We start from the raw sequence: 23,214 nt of genomic DNA, 5'->3' as shown, positions 1-23,214 counted from the left end.
AAACTTGGCCTAATTATTTACATACGCTCAGCAAGAACAGTGAGTGATCATATAGATCTTTTAGCATCTGCTTTGCTGGAACTTTTTTTTTTTTTTACGATTTTTTTTAAAATTTATTTATTTGACAGAGAGAGATCACAAGCAGGCAGAGAGGCAGGCAGAGAGACAGGAGGAAGCAGGCTCCCTGCTGAGCAGAGAGCCCGATGCGGGACTCGATCCCAGGACTCTGAGATCATGACCTGAGCCGAAGGCAGCGGCTTAACCCACTGAGCCACCCAGGCGCCCTGGAACTTTTAAAAAATATATTTTATTTATTTATTTGACAGAGAGAGAGCTCACAAGTAGGCAGAGAGGCAGGCAGAGAGAGAGAGGGGGAAGCAGGCTCCCCACCAAGCAGAGAGCCCAAACTGGTGCTCAATCCCAGAACCCGGGGATCATGACCTGAGCCGAAGGCAGAGGCTTAACCACTGAGCCACCCAGGTGCCCCTGCTGGAATTTTTTGTAAGGAATCTCTAGGTCGAACTTTTAGTAGCCTCTCCAGACCCAGAAGCCAAGCCAAGCGCTTATCATCAGGCATGTTGGCAGTATCTGTAGATTTGGATGAATTCCTCTTCACGAGGTCCCCAAGGTGTCCTGAGGGTCCTGCACCTGCCAGGAAGTGACATTTGGGCTGCTGGGAACTCTGTAAGCAAGGTACCAGGCCAATGTTTCTAAGGGGCTTTATGGCTCCACCTTTCACAAAGTCAACTTAGTTCCTTTAAGCTGTCTGGTCCTACCGGAGTCTATGGATGTCCTTCTCAAATACAACATTCCAGCCAAAGTCTTGGTAAAATAACCAATGTTTCCAAGTGTCCTCTTACAAGGAGAACAGATTGTTACAGAACTTACACAAATGACTATGACTGCCATGGAAGAAAGAATACTTACTGAGACCTTTTGAATCTTAGAGGGTACAGGTAGAGATCTGTTCACAAATGAATACTTTATCACGTTTTTATGAGTCACAGCTATCTTAAGAAAAAGAATTCTTAATCTGGAAGAGTGAACATTAGAAAACCAGCAATGTTTCAGACAAGAGCCACAGAATTATAATCATCTTTTTAGTTCACTTAGTCCCATGTTACTGATTCTTGTTCAGTTTGAATGCAGCTTTTAGTTAGTTCTGGAAATTCTTACTCATTTCAGTTCTGATCTTAAAGATACTAAATGCCTGTATTGTCCTACAAGTCTTTTGTATGAACCTCCTTGAAGATGAAACTCATTTTGCAAGATAGTAAGAACAATTACAAATGACAAAAAACCAAAAACAAAACAAAAAGACCCCAAAATGGACAGTGTTAATGATTCTGATACGAGAGTTCACTATGATACGACTGACAAGGAAACTCAAGTTATTCAGACACGTAACACTTCAATAACCAGAGCCAGAAGGTAACATATCACACAAATAAGCCTCATCAGTCAACAAGACTTTGTTCATGATTTAAATCTTGGGGATGTTTGCTAAAACCTTAGAAACTTTGTGGGGCACCTGGGAGGCTCAGTCGGTTGAGTGTCTGCCTCGTGATCCCAGAGTCCTGGGATGGGGCCCTGCCCGGTGGAGAGCCTGTTTCTCTGCCCCTCTCCCTTGCCCTCGCTCTCTTTCTCTCTGCCTGAAATAAATAAAATCTTTAAACAAAACCCTCAGAAACTTTTAAAGCACATGCCTAAATGGGATTCAGGATGTTAAAGATCTGATAAAGTCGAAACACAGAAACTGTGTTTTTCTGGGCGGGCAAAAAGGAAATAACTATTTACATTTTCTTAATCAAGAGCGGACCAACAATTGGAGAAAAACTGTTTGAACCGAGAGAAAGCAGACTTTTCAGTGTTATACCAGTGTACTTTTAAAATCCATTCATTTCAAGGGGCGCCTGGGTGGCTCAGTGGGTTAAAGCCTCTGCCTTCGGCTCAGGTCATGATCCCAGGGTCCTGGGATCGAGCCCTGCATGGAGCTCTCTACTCAGCAGGGAGCCTGCTTCCTCCTCTCTCTCTCTCTGCCTCCCTCTCTGCCTACTTGTAATCTCTGTCTGTCAAATAAATAAATAAAATCTTTTAAAAAAAATCCATTCATTTCAATCTTAGTCTGTCCTGACCACACCTAAAATTCTATTCTGAAGTTTTCTCTTCCTAAATGTCCTACAACTTTCCTTTGCAATCAGATTTTGTCCCAAGTCATTTCTTTCCAAACAACCAGTCTCATTTAGGACAAAAGTACCTTCTTTTACCATCGACAAAAATGCATTCCCATTCCTTATATCTTTCTTACATATCTTCTACTTTTCTAGAGTTGTTTCCCTTATTTCCATAAGTCTTAATCACACTTAGCAGAATTTTGCACTCTTACAAACACAGTACTCCCCAATGATGACCAAGTAGTAACCAGTTGTGACCTGTTAAAACAGTGTTCTTTGGATGGCAAAATTAAGCACAAAACGTTTTTACCAACAGATTTAAACATCCTTAGTTTCTTTGCCGTAAGAAGTCAAAAGCACAAAACCTATATCCAGGTATCAATGATTTAGGCCTTTATCTGATTTGGAAAAGACCCAGATGTCCAAAGAATTTCATCCCATTTATCATCCAAGCAAAACTTTCAAGTTTCAGGATACCAAAGCCTTTGAAATATATTGTAGCAATTAACCATGAAAACTATGATGAGACAGACAATTCATCATCATTTCAAGTCATCTTTTTACTAACAACTGGCAACAGAGATAACACGCGTTTCTTTGACCTTCAGTAGGCCTTGACAAAGTAAGAGTTTCACGTTTACTGCTGGTAACTTGAAAGAGACATTGTCTATCTTTTTGGTTTTTTTTAAAGATTTTATGTATGTATTTGACAGAGATCACAAGCAGGCAGAGAGGCCGGTGGGGGGGCACGCTCCCCGCTGAGCAGAGAGCCTGATTCGGGGCTCCATCCCAGGACCCTGGGATCATGACCTGAGCCGAAGGCAGAGGCTTAACCCACCGAGCCACCGAGGTGCCCCAAGACATGTCTATCTTAATTAAAACAACCAACTTAACTTAGTTTAAATACTGAATTATCCTCCCCGTTGTCAGTTTTTAGCTGAGACATGGGTGGGGAAATCTGGACTAGGCCGTGTTAAGTCCAAGAGGTGCTCTTCTCACTCCTGGACAGTGAGGGTAAGAGGAGGAGCCAACAGTTCTGGAAGCATCGAGGATGGTCTAGAAGCCAGGTTTACAGGCCGCACCCAAGGTGGTACAGAAACAGGGGGAGAAGAGGCAAAGTGCTGGCAGAAGACAGAGAGAAAAGTGTCCCCTGTCCTAGAGCTCCTCAGCTCCAACAGAGAAGCAGACACCATGTTTCGCTGCCAACAAGATGGGAACAGGTAGTCCATGTCCGGCCAGAGAACACAGGGAATTTCCCAAAATGAAGGGAGTTTCAGCAGATGCCTGGGAATATTCCTTGAAGTCCCCGCCCGACGGAGACTAAACACAGCTGGCTCCAGTTATCCCCATTAACCCGGGAAATGAGTGAGGGAGAAGCCCCCACATCTGTTAGGAGGAACAGAGAGGAGGAGAGTCAGGGTCCCCTTTGCTAGGGAGGGTCTGCGTTTCCCTCCAGCAACCCGGGGACGCCTGGGTGGCTCAGTTTTTAAGCATCTGCCTTCAGCTCGGGTCCTGGGATGGAGCCCCACACTGAGCCCCACATCGGGCTCCTTGCTCAGAGGGGAGCCTACTCCTCCCTCTCCCACTCTCCCTCCAGCAGCCTGGGTTTATTTGGAGGAGGTTTCTTTAGATAATTATCACCCGATATGTCAGGAGGGAGTTTACTAGCCGACCCGTTCTGCCCTATTTCCTACAAAAGAGATCTCTCTGACAGACCCCACTGAGGCTATGCGGTGTTACAGGAGCTCCGTCCTTTCCTCAGTTTTGCAGTCTGAATTGTTTCCAGTGGGTTGAAGACACCCCAAGGGAAAGTTCTTGGGAACCAAAGGAGAAGCGTACAGAGACCATGCTTCCAGAAAAGTAAAAAATGTCCATTATCACAGCCCCACCACCCCCACTCCTAGATAGCGTCCCATGCAGGGTTATGTCAGAAGTTCCCGTGTGTGTCAAAAGCGACCTGAGGCGTCCCTCAAGCAAGACATCACTATTAATCGCAATCTGGCCTTCCCATGAAGGCATTCTGCCCTAAAAGGCCCATAGGAGGGATGCCGGCGTCCCAGGCTGCTGATGGGTGCCTGGTCAAGGGACCCAAACACCCGTGCCGTGTTATCATACATCCCTGGAGGCTGCGTACTGCCCGGCCATTTTAACCCATGGAAAATACGAGACAAGTTTTACAAGGGGAAAAGACCCAATTTAGTAGTTTTAAATAGTTAGTAGAGAACGTTGACGGAAAACAGTAAAGACGGACATCCACCATGGTCTAAGCGACATTCCAACATATGCTGTCCTTTCAACCAACTTCTCTAGGAAATGGTCCCTGGTTGGGTTTTAATTCCATCGGGTACTGGTTTCGGCAGGATTCCAGTGGCCGTTGCTCGGCCAGAAGCCGCTGGACCAGGGACATGGGGGGGATCGCATTAGATCAGTCAGGAGGAAACCTCACATGGGCATCTTAACACTGGCAGCTGTCCTGATGACTCAGGTGGCTGTCCCATGCCCAAGACAGATGACTTTGTATTAAGGACAGGAATGACGAGAGGGCATCAAGTTTCTGGGTCTTATTACCATGCCGGCCAGGGTACTAACTTCCAGTGAAAAGGCAGACTTTCTCCTCCCCGTACAGAAGCCTCAGGCTAGAGGATAGCGACCTGAGCAACTGACAGGGAAACGTTCCAGTAAGACCGTATTCCTTGAAAGGCCCCTGAAATGAGATTGAAGGAAGAGGAGAGAAAGTACTCACCAAGTTTGCACTGAAGCTCAGAGTCCAGATGAAAAAAAGGTTCAAAGTCCCTTCCTGGTCACCAGATGTTGTTAGCAAGACCTTAGGGTTAGGGTTTGAAGCCGATGGCCCAGAAAGAGTTCTTCAGACATCTTTGGTGCAAAAAGGTCACCAGCAAGGGGAGAAGACCCCTGGGGAGAAAGTGCTCCACTAGAGTCACAAGGAGTGGCCCGTTATAAACCTACAAGTTGGGAGGGGGAGGTAGGAAAAAAGGAGTTTTCAAAAGAACTTTCATATGCTAAAGAGGACCTACCAGATACCTGAGGCTTTGCCATTGTCAAGTTCAGGTTGTTTTCCCCTCTAACAAGGCGTTAACATTAAGATAGTTGGGAGATTCCTGGAAGAGTGTCACACTTGTCCCATGGCGGGGGTGGGGGTGGGGGGGCAGGGGAGTGGGGGGTGGTGAGGGGTAGGGGGTGGGGGGTAGTGGTGGGTGGGAGGGGTGGGGGGGTGGGGGGTGGTTACAGGGTGTTGGCTTCTGCTTTGCGCTCAGCCAGTGTTCTGTTCCCTTCTCTCCCCTTACCAGTGTCCTGATTGCGACCTCACGAGAGACACTGAACCTGAAGCACCCAGCCAAGCCACGTGTGGATTTCCAACCTCCAGAAATTGTGTGAGATAATATTTATTGCTGTTTTAAGCCTGAACGTTTGGGAGCGATTCATTTCACAGCGATAGATGACTAAGTCATCTCAGACAATAAAGGCCTATTTACAGATGAGGAAACTGAGGCCCAAAGAAGGAGCTGAACTTTCTAGAGTTGCACAGGAGTTCTCATGGGTGCTCTCAGGTGTCCGGCTTGACAGCTGTGTCATTTAGACAAGAGCTTTCTTACTCAGCCCCACTCATAGGTCCCAGCCTCTTCCATGTCCTCCCAGCCTCCAGTCCCTCCCCTCTAGTCCATCCCCCCCCCACAGACTTACTATATACCCAGAGCTGTCCATGGCCTTCCCCTGCTCGCAGCCCTCGCATGGCTCCCTGGTAATGAAAAATCTCTTACATGTTTATAAAAAATATTTATTTATTTATTTCAGAGAGAAGGGGAGAGAGAAATAGCATGGGCAGAGGGAGGGAGAGGGAGAATCTTCAAGCAGATGCTCCATGGAGCAGGGAATCCAACACAGGGCTCCATCCTAGAACCCTGATATCATGACCTGAGCTGAAACTAAGAGTTAGCTGCTTAACTGACCAAGCCACCCAGGTGCCCCTCTCTTACACATTATTATAAGACAATGAAGCTGGGGCACCTGGGTGGTTCAGTCGTTTAAGCATCTGCCTTTGGCTTGGGTCATTATTCTGGGGTCCTGGGATTGAGCCCTGGGTGGGGGCTCTCTGCTCAGCGGGGTGTCTGCCTTTCCTTCTGCCTCTCCCACCCCTGCTTTCTCTCAAATAAATTAATAAAACAAAAAAGGACAATGAAGCTAATAGAATCTGCTATTTACAGTACATCCAAAGAGGAGAGAAACTGGTATTTTAAGACTCTTCTAACAAAGAAAAATATAATGTACAGATATTTTAAAGTTATAGACTTATATTACAAGATTTAAGTGATAGGTAGAATCTGGGTGTGGCTTCCCTGGGGCCCCTGCTTCACATTCTCTCCCAAGGCTATCAAAAAGGGGTCAGCTGGGGTTCTGGTCTCATCCAAAGTTTCAGCTGGGGAAGGATCCATTTCCAACCATGTTTTTTTTTTTTTTTTAAGATTGTATGGACTTATTTGAGAGAGAGAGAGAGAGAGAACATGAGCAAGGGGAGTGGGAGAAGGAGAAGCAGAAACAGACTCCCCTCTGAGCAGGGAGCCTAATGTGGGGCTCAATTCCAGAGTCTCGGGATCATGATCCGAGCCAAAGGCAGATGCCCAACCAATTAAGCCACCCAGGCACCCCCATTTCCAACCATGCTTCCATGGTTATTGGGAAGACTCAGTTCCTGGAGATAGGTTGGACTGTGGCCTCCATTCCTTGCTGGCTGCTGGCCACAGGCTATCCTTACTTCCTTGTCGTGGGACCTCTTCATAGGGAAGCTCACAACACGGCATCACAGTGAGCAAACAGGAGTGTAAGGAGGGCTGACGTCCGTCTATTATCACTTAGTCTCAGAAGGGACATCCCAACCCCCCTGGCCTTTAGCAGATCACTAGATCCAGCACACCCACAGGAAAGGGGAGACACAAGGACATGAAGACCAGGAAGTAGAGGTCACTGAAAGCCACCATAGAAACCAGCACCGGGAGATGAGGAGCCCTTTATTTGTGGGTGCAAAGTTATTCAGAAGCAGTGGGCCCTGGGGGATGACCTAGGAAATTTTGCAGGGTGGGCAATACTAGGTAGGATTTGGGGATTCTGTTTTGCTTCGACGTACTGAAAATGAATCCATCTCTCATGTTCTAAAAGCTGTGGTATCAGGTGTTCCGGTCAGCTACTGCTGCATAACAAATCATCCCAGAGCTTCGCAGCTTCAGACCACAGGAATCATCTTATTATCTTGCATAGCCCGTGGGTGATGGAATCAGGAAAGGCTTAGCTGGGTAGTTCCAGCTTGGGGCCGCTCAGTGTTTTTAGTCAGGCAGCAGTGGGGCTGGAACAGTAGAGTCCGTGGCGGTCGGAACCCACTGGCTGAGAATCTCCTTCCTCACAGAGTCTCCAGGCTTTCCGATCGTTTCTGTGTGGGTTAGTTCGGGCTTTGTTGTGGCTTGGTGCCTTCAGGATGTCTGGGTTTCGGGCATTATGGCTGAAGGTTTCAAGAGTATTTCAGCTCGCAAGGAAGACGTTGCATGGCCTTTCCTGACAACTGCACAAGTCATGGGGGTTGACTTTCTGCCATGTTGCAGTGACTATGGCTGAGTCATGAGCACACTCAGTTTCAAGGGAAGAGGAACGAGAGGAACTCCAACGAGAGGGGAAGTGAGTGGGACAGGAGAGATCTCAGGAAAATGCAAGGCAGCCCACTAATTCAGCTTTAGGAAAGGCTAATGTGACAGTGACTTAAACATCAATGAAGCTTATTGACCTGTCATGGGAAGTCCAAGAAGATGCCATCCCATGTGATATGAACATAGGGAGGGAAGTTCCAAGGTCAGGGAGTGTGTGTTTAACTTTCTATGTCAGCTTGGCTGGGCCACAGAATATCCAGGAATCTGGCCTTCTATTTTCTGGGTGTTTCTGTGAGGGTATTTTGGGTGACATTAACATTTACATTGGTGACTTCGTAAAGCAAACTAAAAGTTCCTTCTTTTGGGTGAGCCCATTCAGTCAGGGGAAGGCCTGACTAGAACCAAAAGGCAGACCCTCCTCAGAGTAAGAAAGAATGCTTTCTGCCTGACTGCCTCTGAACTGGGACACCAGCCTTCCTCCTGCCTTTGGGCTCACGCGGAAACATCAGTTCTTCTTGCATCTCAAGCTGCAGGCCTCCTGAGGAGACGTGCACCTGGTACTCCAGCCTTTGGACTTGAGACTGGAACTAAACATCAGTTCCCCTGGGTCTCCGGCTTGCCAGCTCCCGCTGCAGCCCTCAGGACCTGACCGCTTCCATTGTCGTGTCTTTCTTCTAGCTCTCTAGCTTGTGGCTCCACCATCCGCAAACGTGACTTCTGTCTCATGGTGTAAGACTGACACACCAATGCCCAACAACACATCTCTACTCCAGTATCAGGGAGAGGTTGAAAGGGAGACCATCCTCTTTGCTTAAAAAAGGCCGTAACTCAGACGCTGCATACATCCCATTGGCCAGCACCTACCCATGTGGCAAGACCTAGTTGCAAGGGATCCTGGGAAATGTAGTCTTTAGCTGAGCAGCCGTAGGTCCTTCGAATACTTTCCCATCATTTAAGTGAATGATTACAGTGATGTTAGCCATGTTTGCCACACAAAAGATGGAAACCAAGCAAGCAGAGGGCTGAAACCAGTGTAGTGATAGCTGAACAATGTTTAAGGGGACTTGGAATAGAAAATAATAGAAAACTCATTCGATTGATGTCTGATCTCTCTTATTTGCTCCAAGTTGGAATTGCTAGTGTAAATCCAATGTATCCATCTCCATCTTCTAGAGCCTGGTAGAGTTGGACTTCCTGGGCTCTCTCTGGCTCGTCAAGGTCGTGTGACTAGCTTTTGCCAATGAATTACAAGAGATTACGTATGTTGTTTATGTGTTAGGGCATTTAAGTTTTGGTACCAAAGCCTCCAGAACTTTCTTTCCTTGACCACAGTGACTGGCAGGACTCCAGATGCTAGTGGCTCTGTTAGCCTAGATACCAGACGTATACAGACCAGAACCCTCAGCTAATACATAACACCAGCGAGACATACACCTGTTTGCTAAGTTGAGATCTGGGCGTTGTTACTGCAACATCACCGAACTTACACAAACTATTACAGAAAAATAGGAAAGTTAGACCTTGCTTAGAGCACAGAGTTAACCCTAATTGGCTGATCAGCCACCCACACATAGCCCCCGGCCAACTGCTTGTAATTTTAGTGGGAAAGACATCCTAAACCTGCTACATAGAGGGGCCTATGACCCAGGCTTTGCCAATAAGGCCACTGAAACTGAAGGCAAGGGACGCCTGGGTGGCTCAGTCGATTAAGCATCTGTCTTTGGCTCAGGTCATGATCCTGGGGTCCTGGGCTATCAACCCCCATACTGAGCAGGGACCCTGCCTCTCCCTCTCCTGCTTCCTCCCTGCTTGTGCTCTCTCTCATGTTCTTAAAAAAATAAAAAGAAAGAAATGAAAGGGAAATCCCTTCTCTCCCCTTAAAATGACTTTTTGTACCATAATGGAGGCCTGGAGTTTCTAGACACTGTCTTGGAAAAAGCATGACCTCAAAGCGAAGGGCCATCGGTTAACATTTGTTGAGAATCTACCCTGCCCCCAGGGGCTGTTCATATACCATCTCATTTAACCCTCACCAGAGGGTGGTCAGTACTGTCTTTTCTTTACTGAGGAGGAGACAGGGGCAGGGAGAGGCTGCAGGAAAGTACATTTAGGGACACACCTCCTACCCACAGGCGAATCCTTGCCCAGGTCACAAAGGGTATGGTAGGCAAAACAAGCTCTGCCCACAGGGGTCTGCTCTAAGAGCTTGTGAAAAATGTGGTCTTGGGATACCTGGGTGGCTCAGTCGGTTAAGCTTCCGCCTTCAGCTCAGGTCATGATCCCAGGGTCCTGGGATTGGGTCCCACATCAGGCTCTCTGCTCAGCGGGGAGCCTGCTTCTCCCTCTGCCTGTTGCTCTCTCTCTCTCAAATAAATAAATAAAATCTTTTAAAAAAAATGTGGTTCTGACCCTGTCTTTCTCCCCTTCCCCACATCCTTCTACCAATTTATTCTCTAGTGACCCTTCTGGCAACCTCTTTGCTCCAGCTTCCACCAAACCACCATTGCCACAATCTCTGTGGGAGCCACGCCTTTTTTATTCATGGCACACATCAGCGTTTGTCTTAGGGGAAGGTGACTCCAGTGGCCTTCCTCACTTCTTCAAGGATGTCAGCCAGGAGTTCACTTTCCGCCAGGGGCATCACAGGACTTTCCTTCAGACCTGGGGGAGAGTACAGTTAGGGACCCCTTCTGACTCACACCTTTAAGATCAAAAGAACTACCATTCCCTGAATCCTGTGAGGCACAGTCATACATGGTGCTGGCAGATGGATGCTCCAGGGGATCCTGGGAATTGTAGTTCTAGACAGCTACTTAGATAAGCTGAGGGTTAGGGAGCAGCCCGCTTTTCCTACCAGGTTTGCCCCTCCACCCTGCCACCCTCTCACCCATCCTTCACATCCTTGCCCTTTCGCAAGCACTCCCGGACATGCTTGGCCTCATAAACCATGCCCGCTCCATTTGGAAAATTGAGTTCCTTGCCTGGGGTTGGGGGCAGCGGGAACTCCTTACGCTCTCCCTTCACCACCAGCTCTGCTGGGCACCAGTAGGGCTCGAGGACCTGGTGGGGAGAGAAGGGGTGGCTACCGTGGGCTCCAGCTTAAGGATATTCGGGGGGCCCCCCTCTCACACCTGGTGACTGGGAGCTGGTAGGAAGAAGGCTTGTCCCCCTCTTCCCCAATGCTGGGGATTTGCTTCTCAGCCACAGAACTGTCACAATAGAAAACTGTCCATTCACCTCCCCAGGGGCAAACCCCTCTCTAACCAGATGCTTAGGCCTCGAGGACGGCTTATCTCTACATGTGTGTGAATCTCCTTTGCAAGGAGGAGACTTAGACAATCCAGCATCTTCTTATTTTTTTTTTAAAGATTTTATTTATTTATTTGACAGAGAGAGATCACGAGTAGGCAGAGAGGCAGGCAGAGAGAGAGGAGGAAGCAGGCTCCCTGCTGAGCAGAGAGCCCGATGCAGGGCTCGATCCCAGGACCCTGAGATCATGACCTGAGCCGAAGGCAGTGGCTTAACCCACTGAGCCACCCAGGCGCCCCCAGCATCTTCTTATTTACTAGGAGACTTGATTTTTTGGCCCTAGAGCCCCCGGAAGCCAACAATATTCCCATTACCAAGTCTAGGCCAAACTGGAGACAGAGATGTGCCCAGGCAAGGTCCAAATTCTTCTGCTAAGAACAGGATTTCTTTCTAGCCACAGAGCCCCAGGAAGCCCAATGAGGCCGATCTTTGGTAATGCCTGGACCCAATCCTGGAAGCAATTCCACAGGCCACATCGGCCCTCTAAGCATGGTTGATAAGAACTGGTTTCTCCTCAGGCTCAAGGATTTTTGACAGGCCAGGAAATTCACCTTCAGGAAGGAGCCTAGAGGTCCAAACCCATCCCATGGCCTGGTGGTCGAGGATGGATTCCTTAGCAATGCTGGGGGAAAGGCTGATGCAGCCCCTAGCCGGGTCCGGCAACCACAACTGGCCCACTCCTGTTTGGAGGGGCCCTGGTTCCCAGCTCGGTCAGTCGCACCTCACCTGGGCCATGACCTTGGTGCCGCTCACTGAGGCCGTGTTAGAGAGCGGAGCACAGATGCTGCAGGTAAAGCTGGCGTGGAGCTCTCCTGGGTACTGGAGGAGCATGGTGACCATGTCGTCCACACCTGGGGAAGGCACAGGACAGAAGGCCTGGTCTCAAATCCCACCTATGGAACACTGGGGCACCTAGGTGGCTCAGTCATTGGGCGTCTGTCTTTTGGCTCAGATTATGATCCCGGGGTCCTGGGATTGAGCCCTGCATCTGGCTCCCTGCTTGGCGGGAAGTCTGCTTCTTCCTCTCTCACTCCCCCTGCTTATGTTCTCTCTCTCATTGTGTCTCTCTGTCAAATAAATAAAATCTTAAAAAAGGAGGGGGGGGGGGCTCCTGAGTGGTTCAGTGGGTTGGGCCGCTACCTTCAGCTTGGGTCACGATCCCAGGATCCTGGGATCGAGTCCCATATCAGGCTCCTTGCTCTGCGGGGAGCGTGCTTCTCTCCCTGCCTCTCCTTGCCACTCTGCCCGCTTGTGCTCTCGCTCTCTCTCTGACAAATAAATAAATAAAATCTTAAAAAAAAAAAAAAAGGAGGGGCACCTGAGTGGCTCAGTGGGTTAGGCCTCTGCCTTCGGCTCGGGTTATGATCTCGGGGTTCTGGGATCGAGCCCCACATCGGGCTCTCTGCTCGGTGGGGAGCCTGCTTCCCCCACCCACCCACACACACACTGCCCGCCTCTCTGTCTCTGTCAAATAAATAAATAAAATTAAAAAAAAAAAAGGAGACCTTGTCTCTAACACAGCAGTGAAAAAAGAATGAGGCACTAAAAACACACGTGCTGGGCACCTGGCTCAGCCGGTTGTGTGTTGGACTCTTGGTTTTGGCACAGGTCGCGATCCCAGGATCCTGAAATCGAACCCGAAGTCAGGCTCCCTACTCAGCAGGGAATCGGCTTCTCTCCCTCTTCCTTTCCCTCTGCTCCTCCCCCCACAACACATGCTCTCTCCCTCCCCCCCAAAATAAATAAATATTTAAAAATTTTTAAAAACAACAACAATCACAAAAAAACACATATGCTAAGTGAAAGCAGACCCAAAAGGCTGCATATTGTCGAATGCCACTTGCGTGAAGAGTCTCATGTCTGGCAAATCCCCAGAGCCAGAGAAGAGATGAGTGTGGCTGTGGAGGGCTCAGGGGTATGGGAGATGGGAGAATAATTCCAGGCCATGGGATTGTACACTTTGAATAAATACACTGTACGGTATGTGAATTATATCTCAGTAAAGCTGTTACCAAAATCAATGTATGCTGAAAAAAAGGGGGGTGCACCTGGGTGGCTCAGTCAGTTAGGCATCTGCCTTCGCCTCAGGTCATGACCCCAGGGTCCTGATATCAGGTCCCTCACTGGGCTCCCTGCTCAGCAGAAAACCTGCTTCTCCCTCTCCCTCCTGCTCTGCTTGCTTGTGATCTCTCCCTTTGTCAAATGAATGAATAAAATCTTAAAAGAAAAAAGCTTGCATACTGGGGCCTGCTTTTTACTGGACTTGAAACTGAGCCCACCATGTGAATGAGGCACACTTGCCAGATGAAAAAAAAAAGAGAGACTGACTTCATTAACTTTATGACAACCTCAGTTCCCCTTTCTTTCTTTGTCTCTCTTTACTCCCAACATGGGGCTCGAACTTTCAACCCCAAGATCAAGAGTGCACATGCTCTACTGACTGAGCCAGCCCGGTTCCCTTCTGACCACCTTATTATTGACATCTTACCAGTAACTAGGCTTCAGAGACATTAAGTGCCTTGGCTAAAACCATACAGCAAATCCCAGGACAGAGCCTGCCCACACTCTCCACTCTGATGCTCTTTGACTTTGGGTAGGAAGTTCCTATAGCTGTCTAACCTGATTCTTAGGGGCTAGGAGGCTCATCCCTAGTTCAGTGCTCCCAGTGAGGGAGGATATCCTTATCGTGCTCATACAGTCCAGGATAGACCGTACCTGTTTCATAGAGCCTGCCATGGCTGAAATCTTCTCGGGGCTTCTGCCCACCAAAGACCATGGAGATGAACTGGACACAGTAGATACCAAAGTCCAACAGGGCACCGCCAGCCTGGGCCTTGTCTATGATCTGGGGTATGCCGGTGAGGTCCTTCCCAAATTCTGCCCGAGCCACCTGGAGATCCCCCGACACGGCCGACCTTAGAGCTTCTATAGCAGGAAAGAAGCACGTCTAGATGCCCTGCACACCACAGAGGGGAGAAAGCAGGACAATGGAAAAGGAAGGAAAGACGTCAGAACCCATGAGTTAACCAACCAGTTCCTCTCCCTTCTGGAGCCCCAGCATGAGGGACTCCCCGCTGCTCCCCACTGTCTTCTCAAGAGCCCTCCCTCTCCCTTCCACAGCCCTCATCAGTCCCCAGGTTGTGTCCTGTCCCTGAGTCTCTCTGCCCCTCTCCTCTCCTCTCCATTCCCAGGGCCCCAACTCTGGCCTTGTCCTTTCTAGTTGGACCATTCCTCCAGTCTCCCAGTAGTTATGGGCTCAGTTGTGTCGCCACCAAATTCAGGGTGAGGTCCTAACCGGTTCCCCTCCGCCCAACCCCAGGATCTCCCAGTGTGGAGATGGGGTCTTTAAAGAGGTAATTAGGTTAAAATGAAGTCATTGTGGCAGGCACTGACACTGAGGAAGGACCACCTGAGACACAGGGAGAGGAGAGCAATCTCCAAGCCGAGGACGGAGGCCTTAGGAGAAACCAGCACCTTGATTGCGGACTTCTAGCTTCCAGAAGTAGGAGAAAATAAGTCTCTGTTGTTGAAGTCCCCCAGTCTGTGGTGGTACTTTGTTATCGCAGCCCTGGCAACCGAATACACAGGGTCTCCCCACTCCAGACCACCCTCCACGTGGTCCCAGAGGCAGCTTTCCCACTCCTAGAGTTGGCCCTGTCTCAAATTACTTGCCCCACCCAAGATCACAGAGCTAGGAACCGGTGAGATGGAATCTAGAGTCTCCTCTTACTCTAAAGCCTGTCCAAGGTCAAGTTCAACTAAAGACATGAAATCTGCCCACTCTTATTTTCTGGAAGTCTTAACTCTGCTTTCCCTCTCTGGCCCGTTTACCTGGGCACTGTACTTTTCCTTTATGGCTTGGGTCAGTTTCTACCCGCGGGAAACTTCCTTGACTATCCCCCACGCTGGGCTGATGCCTCTGGATTCTACTGCCTGGTGCTGTATCTACAAAAGTCTGTGCAACTGGGCATCGCGATAGCCCCTTTCTGTGACCATGGCCGACCTTGAGCTCATTGAAAACTGAGTCTGTGTCTTAACCCATTACGAATGCAGAGTTCCTAGGGTTGGATCTGAAACACAACTGGAGCCAATAAAAACAAGGAAGCAATAAATTCAGCACTTTGGCACTGCCGAGGCACAGTGAGAACCAGAAGCACCAAGGAACCAGAGTAAATCTGGACTATCTCCTCCCTGTGCATAGAGAACTTTGCAGACTGGGAGCAGTACTGGGCACAAGACAGCTAGCTAGGACATGGGGAAGTAAGAGGCAGCTGTTGCCACTATTGGCAGAACCTATGGCAAGGCAGCATCTAAGAACCAGGATACTCCTTAATGTGAAAATAGCTCCTAAAGGTCATTTGGTAGCCATCTTAACTGCTGGTGCTATCTAGTGCCATTGGGCAAACATTTTAATTACTGGCACTCTGCAAACTGTCAAAGGTCCCATAGAGGTAGCCATGTCTGATAAGGGCAAAAGCAAAGACAGGTTGACCTTGAGAGTTGGTAAGGTAGAGGTGCCCTGGTCCTTCTGATCAATATCCTTGGAAATCCCCCCAAACTCAGCCTATTGCTGTTCTGTGCCACTTTTTCTCTAAAAAGCTGACAAAATACCGCTCAGGGGGCTGAAGTTTGCTAAGCAAGGGCTCTCACTCCTGACAGATGTTGCTAGTAGAGTTCATGGCCCAGATCAACTACATTCTGGAAAATACACCAACAATAGTTCCCTTTGCCGCCATCTTTGTTCTTGACAAACCCTTCTGTTGTGTTCCTCCAAAAAAGTCCACTGGCAGCCATGTTTAGTAATGGCAAGAAGCACTCTGTTGGAGGTTGGAATGTCCCCTTCACCCTCACCTCCATGAGAAAGAGGTCTCAGGATTGGGCTTCGGCAACCGCAGAGGTCGTGCCCATGGGCTTCTCGCACAGAATGGCCTTGCCCACTGCCAGGCATAGCAACACTGCGGTCTTGTGCTGGACCTGCTGGGTGCTGATGTAGGCCACCTCTGGATTGGAAGGAAGGAGGGAGAGACATTAGGAGCCCTGGCCACCCCAGACATCCTGGACCTGTCCCTAATGTCGAGGCCCCGCCCCCAACAAGCTAGGAACTGGGGTCCCACCAACCAAGGACGGTCAGTCCCACCCTAGGGGTCAAGCCTTGTGTCCCATTAGGAAGGAGCTAACCATTCTCTCCTATAACTCATTTTCTTCAGATTATTTCCAACCTTCCAAAATGATCATGAAGTCATTTGTCATGATACCACCAAGAGGCAGATACTATTATTTCGCCTGTTTTACAAATGAGGAAACTGAGAAGGGCAAGCAGAAGAGGAAAATGCCAGTTCCCGCAGCCTAACTCCAGTCAGGTTGCTGTCCAGCTTTACGTCCTGCCCCCCCCCATCCAGGCCACTCCAGAACACAGGAGCCCAGGCCACACAGCTTACTTAAAGCCAGAACAGGGGCGCCCGGGTGGCTCAGTGGGTTAAAGCCTCTGCCTTCAGCTCAGGTCATGATACCAGGGTCCTGGGATCGAGCCCCACATAGGGCTCTCTGCTCAGCGGGGAGTCTGCTTCCCACACCACCCTTCTCTGCTTACTTGTAATATCTGTCTTTACAGATATTATAAATAAATAAACAATAAACAATAACTATAAAAATTATATTATTATACAATTATATTATAAATTATTATATTATAATTATAGCATAATTATAATATAATATATAATTATAATTATATATTATATATTATAATTTATAATTATAATTATATAATTATTATATAATATATTATAATTATATAATTATTATATTATTATAAATTATATATAATTATATATTATAAATAATCATTATAATAAATAAATAAATAAATAAAATCGGGGGCTCCTGAGTGGCTCAGTGTGTTAAAGCCTCTGCCTTCCGCTTGGGTCATGATCCCAGGGTCCTGGGATTGAGCCCCGCATTGGGCTCTCTGCTCGGCGGGGAGCCTGCTTCTCCGACACCCCCCACCCCCCCGTGCCTGCCTCTCTGCCTGCTTGTGATCTCTGTCAAATGAATAAATAAAATCTTGTAATAAATAAATAAATAAATAAAATCTAAAAAAAAAAAAAAAAAAAAAGCCCGAACAGGGGTGCCTGGGGTGCCTGGGTGGCCCAGTTGGTTAAGCGTCTGCCTTCGGCTCAGGTCATGATCCCTGGGTTCTGGGATCGAGCCAGTATGGGGTTCCCCGCTCAGTGGGGAGCCTGCTTCTCCCTTTCCCTCTGCAGCTCACCCTGCTTGAGCTCTGCTACGCCCTTTCTCTCTCAAATGAATGAGTGAATGAATAAAATAAATAAATAAATAAAAATCTTAAAAAGAAAAAAAAAAAGTCTTAAGAGGCTCACAAATTCAGGCCCCTTCCAAACCACGGACACCTTGTTAACAAACGCAATTTCTTGCTAGACTGTTAATCGCAGACCCAACTCGTTCCTACAGTTCTGTCTCCCCAGCCACAGCCCCTGCCGAAGCACACAGGGTTTGGGCCATCCCGCGGAGCCTTGTTTATCCTACGGGGCAGCCTAGAACCAGCGCCCTGGTGGCTTCGGCTGCATGTGTCACTCACCCACATTCGGGTCTTTGGCCAGCTCCTCATAGGACCCATAGGCCTTGCGGACGTCATGTTTCCTCGAAAACTCCTTCGCCCGGCTCAGGTCTCGGGCTGCTACCGCCACCACCTGGAAGGACGCTAGGGTCAGACTTGGGAGGTTGCGGCAGGTGGATGGGAGGGAGGTTGATGGAGAAGGGCCCGGGATAAGAAAAATTACGTCCCCCAGGATGCGAAGAGAAGGGGTCCCGGGGGAGGACGTGACGGGGGCTGGATACGGGTCCTGGAAAAGAGAGATCTGGCGCAAGCGATGATTAAATCCCCTAATACCTAAATTTGTTTTCTTCGCAGTAGTTCAGAACAAACCCCTCCCGAACTTGACGAAAGTCGAGTTCACGGGACAGAAGTAGGGAGAAAGGAGTAGGGCACCCTGGCTCCCTCCTCCCTCCTCCCTCCGACCCAGGAGTCCCGGTTCCCAGGCCTGCTCTTCCAGAGGATTCCAGAGAGAGGGTGGACCTGGTGCTCGGAGCGAGGCAGCGTACGCAGCACGGTCGTGAAGTCGCAGGAGATAAAACCGACTGACACGATGCCCCAGCGCACCGCCATCGCCAAAACCTGGGGTCCCAAGGTCTTGCCACCTGCGCCTAGAAATTAAAAACCTGGTGCCCCGCCCATCCGGGGGCGTGGTCATTTCTCCGCCTCTTGCACCTGCGCCACTTCTCATTGGCCACTAGGCCTGCGCACCCCTCCAGTCCGGACGCAAAGGAGAAGGTTATTTAAATCTAGCAGCGCACCATTGGCTCTGCTTTATGAGGGGGTGGGACCAGAAATTCTCCCTGAGTCGCCGGTGGAGACTTCTAACCGTGTGAAATTTTTTTTCCTTTTGCCTCTCTACGGGCAACATTGGGGTTGAAGTCCCCACCGACAACAAGCGTTGCACGCTCTACCCACACGCCAGCCAGGCCCTGCAGGAGTGGGTGGGGAGGCTTCCTCCCTTGTCACCTTCGGAGCTGGCGCCCTTCCTCCTTCCCCTAACTCTTTCGCTCCAAAAGCCGGGCACCCTTAGGAATTGCCAGGGGGGAGGGCAAGATAGTAATAGCAAATATAAACATTACTAATATTTCTAGAACGCCTGTCGTGGCCAGGCCCCCAGCTCCGTGGTTTAGTTTCCTCCCTTCCAATTTCTCACCACAGATCTGCGAACTGGGTTCTGTCGCTCGCTGTTTACAGAAAGAGAAACAATCCCAGAAAGCCATGGTCGTTCTTTGGAAGTCTCGCAGCCAGGATGTGAAGACGTGCAAACTGGCTGTTTCCAAAGACCGTTAAGTCTTAGAAACCAGTCTGTTCGCTTCTTAAGAGCCCAGGTGCCAGGTTGACTGGTCCCAGCCCCTCCTTGCCACTGCCTGGCTGTACTGCTTTGCGCAAAGGGTTTCCCTATCAGAGCTTCACCTTCCCGTTCGAACTGAAGTCACAATGGCATCTACCTGTTGAAGAGGATTAACTGAGCTCCAGAGTCTATAATGTAAAATATATCAAATGATTATTCTCTAAGTCAATTGGCAAAGGGCTGGCCAACTTCATCCACGGCAAATCTGTGCACTTCTCTTTCCTTGTAGACATTCAATTAAGGTCTGAGTTTCAGGGGCTCCTGTGTGGCTCAGTCGGTTAAGTGACTGCTTATGGCTCAGGTCATGATCTGAGGGTCCAACATCGGGCTCCCTGCTCAGCGAGAGAGTCTACTTCTCCCTCTCCCTCTGCCCCTACCTGCCCCCTAGCTTGTGCTCTCTCTCAAATAAATAAAATCTTAAAAAAGAAAACAAACAAACAAACAAACAAACAAACAAACCAGCTGATTAAACAATGTAGCAATGTCAGTTTCTGGCTTTGACAATGCACTATATTTACCTAAGATATCATCGCAGGGTGGGTTGCAGGGTGGGGGGAAGCTACTTGTAGGGCACAAGGGGGAGCTCTCTGTACTATTTTTGTAAGTTCTTAAACAGTTTCAGGATGAAATGTTACGACTTAAAATTGTTGGCAGCGAGTCCCTGTACCCAGAGGAATCATTTTGCAATATCCGGTAAAGGAGAAAAGGAGGGTGCCTTGTGATCCAGCAATTTCCACTGTGGGCAGAAGACACATACCCTTGAGAAACTGTCCGATGTGTACCTGGGAGGGCATGTGTATTATTGCAACATTGGCCGTGATAGCTCAAAATTGGGAAGAGCCATCAGTAGAAAAACCCATGAGCAAACGGTGGCAAATTCTAACAACAGGGTACCACACAGCAAGAAAAATGGGTGAACTAACTCCACACTATGTATACACTGAATCTCAAAAACATAAACTTTCAGTAGGGTACAGTACAAACACTGAACTGTGACGGCTGTGTTTAATTCGTAATCAAGTTAGGAAGATCACTGCCCTGGGACAAGAATCCTTTGTGCTGAAGGTCTGATAAGGAACTAGGGGTGGACCACCGGCAAGCAGATGATAGCCTCTCTGGGACCTGGAGTGAGAGCCAAGGGATTAACAAAGGGCATGAGACAATGTAGAATTTAGAGGTAGAACATCAGTGAATATATATTCTCTTGATGTCTGCTGGCAAGGGCTACCTGACTGGGCTCAAGTGGCCACACTGGAGGGTCTGTAACCGAGAAACACCCCTGCTTCCTAGCTCTTACTCTCTTTGTGGAGACAAGCAAGACAATGGTGCTGGAAGCATGGCAAAGATCTAAGCTTGGGCACCAGCACTTCCCAGAACTTGCAGGAAACACTGTGGGCAGACCTTGGAGGACGTTGAAATCATGGCAAAAGGGGAAGACCTGTGCCAGCCAGTTTCTAGCCAGGAATTCCAGAGAGACCTCTGGGGTCATTCCACAGCTTGTCCTCCCAGACAGAACACGGATATTTGCTGAGCATCTAATTTGCTCTAGGTCCCTAGGACACATCAGAAATGAGACAGATGCTTTCTCTGCTCTCATATGGGCTCTCAGTGCTTCGTTGTGTTCTGAGAACCCAGAACAGGCCAGCATGGTTGGGTCAGTGGGATGGAAGATGGGGCTGGGGAGGGGTCAGCAACGGTTTGGAGAAGACGTGGAAGGTTTTTCAGCAGGAGACAACAAAGATCTAACCGGCATGACTCACATATTCACTGAGCAAACATTTTTACTCTTGACTTGGTCGTGGGCTGGTTGATGTCCTGGGACAACCTCGCTTTGCTCTCTGCCGCCCTCTAGTGGGCGAAAGAGACACAACCTGTGACAGGCACAGTAATCACCCCCTCCCAAAGATGTCCCTGCTGTAATCACCAGAATCTGTGACCATGCGACCTGACCTAATAAAACGGACTTTGCAGGTATCACTGTGAAGGCTCCTGAGATGGGGAGCTTTGCCCGGATTCTGTGGTGGACTCGTTGCAATTATAGAAGACCTTAGGAGAGGAAGGCAGGAAACTCAACCCGGGCAGAGGGACCTCCAAACAGGGCAGGGGATTTGAAAATTCTGTGCTGCTGGCTTTGAAGCTGGAGGAAGGGGTCATTAGGCCAGGAATGCAGATGCCAGCAGAAGCTGGAAAAGCAAGGAAACAGATTTTTCACTTGAACTGCCAGGGTCTTGAGTTCGAGCTCCAAGTTCGGGCACAGAGCTTACTTAAAAAAAGAAAAGAAGTCAGAGTCTGGAACCCAGATTGGGAGTGGGGGAGAATGTGAAAGATAAACCTAGAGGGATCAACTGGACCACTTGGGCAGGGTCGAGGAGCTCCTGTGTGGGTGATAGAGTGTGAAGGTGAAGACAGCAGCGTTTTGATCAATAGAGTCATATCCAAGTGTTAGAAAAACCCTTAGGAAATTAAAGGTCACAACCACAGAACGGATGAGTGGACAGGATGCCAGGCAGGGAGCAGAGTGTGCACTCATTAGCCGGTTAAAAAAATTTTTTTGGGGGGGAGGGCGCCTGGGTGGCTCAGTTGTTAAGCTCCTGCCTTCAGCTCAGGTCATGATTCCAGGGTCCTGGGATCAAGCCCCACATCCGACTCTCTGCTCAGCAGGGAGCCTGCTTCTCCCTCTCCCACTCTTCCTGCTTGTGTTTCCTCTCTTGCTATGTCTATCTCTGTCAAATAAATAAATAAAATCTTAAAAAAAATTTTTTTTTTGTTTCAAATTAAGCGCTACACTCTACTTGGGCCTTGGACTTGTGGCCCTGAGATCAAGTGTCCCACGCTCTACTGATTGAGTCACCCAGGCACCCCCAATTAACTCATTCACCAGAAAATCTTCAGCACAGATTCAGTGCCAAAAAGAACTTCGCATGAACTGGATCCAGTGGACCAGGGTTCCAGTCCCAGCCTGGCCATTTACCAGCTGTGGGCTTTTTGGCAAGTGACTTAGCTTCTCTCTCTCTCTCTTTTTTTTCAAAGATTTTATTTATTTGTCAGAGAGAGAGGAGAGCGAGCGAGCACAGGCAGACAGAATGGCAGGCAGAGGCAGAGGGAGAAGCAGGCTCCCCGCCAAACAAGGAGCCCCATGTGGGACTCGATCCCAGGACGCTGGGATCATGACCTGAGCCGAAGGCAGCTGCCCAACCAACTGAGCCACCCAGGCGTCCCACTTAGCTTCTCTTATTCGCTTCATCTGTAGAATGGAGTTGGTGACGGTGATTGCCTCACAGTGTTTATGTGAAGATGAAATGGGCTGTTACTGAGATCATATAATGTGCTCGGCAGGGCACCTGCCATGTTCCAAGTGCTACGGAAATGTTCGCTGCTGTGCATTAATGTCTCGCTGCTGCTGTAAGAAATGACCACCAATAGTAGCAACCAAGAAATCATTTTCCGAATATACATAAATAGTCAAAATAATCCTGTTGATTTAAGACTAGAACAAAAGGCCAGGCAGGGAGACAGTGGTGGGGCGGAGGGGTCTTTGGGGCAGAGATGACCTGGTTCTTGACCATGTATGCTAGCCATAGATGCTGCTGTATGGGGCCACGAACTTGACAGCCGTGAGCCTCCCTCTCCTGGCTCCTTTGGAACTTAGAGTCTACTGATGGAGAGAGAGTAAGGAAGCCTGACACAAAAGGGTCCTGGGTAGCTGGAATGGGGGACCTCCTTCAACCTCCGACAGGTGCCCGGGGACACTAATTGCGTAAATGTGATCATATAATAAATTACTGCTTGCTGATCTCAAATTTCAACCCAGGAGCCATGCTGTTCATGTGTATTATTATTGGATCCTTCAAAGAACTCTACCATTTAATGCCCATTTTCCAGATTGGCTTAGTGAGGCTCAGCTCCCAGTCTTCCAGAAGCCGAGTGGCTGTGGCTGCTGTTTGTGGTCATTGCTGGGGTTCAAGCCGGGACGCACAGCAGGTCGTGTAACTTTCCAGAACCCTCCCTTGGATATTTCAGGATCTGGGAATTTGCGTTGTTAATGAGCCTCTCAGATAATTTTTTTAAAGTCCCATCAGTTCAGTAACAGGAAAAAAAAAAAAGTCCCCACAA

The 23,214-nt window shown here is 48.8% G+C and overlaps 1 protein-coding gene across 1 annotated transcript; it reads right to left on the bottom strand.

The window, feature by feature from the left end:
- Positions 1–10,216: 10,216 nt before the first annotated feature.
- On the bottom strand, positions 10,217–18,376 carry DHDH (dihydrodiol dehydrogenase). Its single transcript, XM_047710645.1, is given in 7 exon segments — positions 10,217–10,486; positions 10,732–10,885; positions 11,861–11,985; positions 13,850–14,090; positions 15,986–16,134; positions 17,733–17,844; positions 18,231–18,376. Coding segments are annotated over 7 exon segments (969 nt in total). The 5' UTR covers positions 18,321–18,376; the 3' UTR covers positions 10,217–10,388.
- Positions 18,377–23,214: the final 4,838 nt, after the last annotated feature.

This window comes from Lutra lutra, chromosome 17 (assembly GCF_902655055.1).
Source record: "Lutra lutra chromosome 17, mLutLut1.2, whole genome shotgun sequence".
In the NCBI taxonomy this organism is placed as follows: Eukaryota; Metazoa; Chordata; class Mammalia; order Carnivora; family Mustelidae; genus Lutra; species Lutra lutra.
Note: the sequence above shows the minus strand (reverse complement) of the source record. Positions and strands in the feature narration are given on the sequence as shown.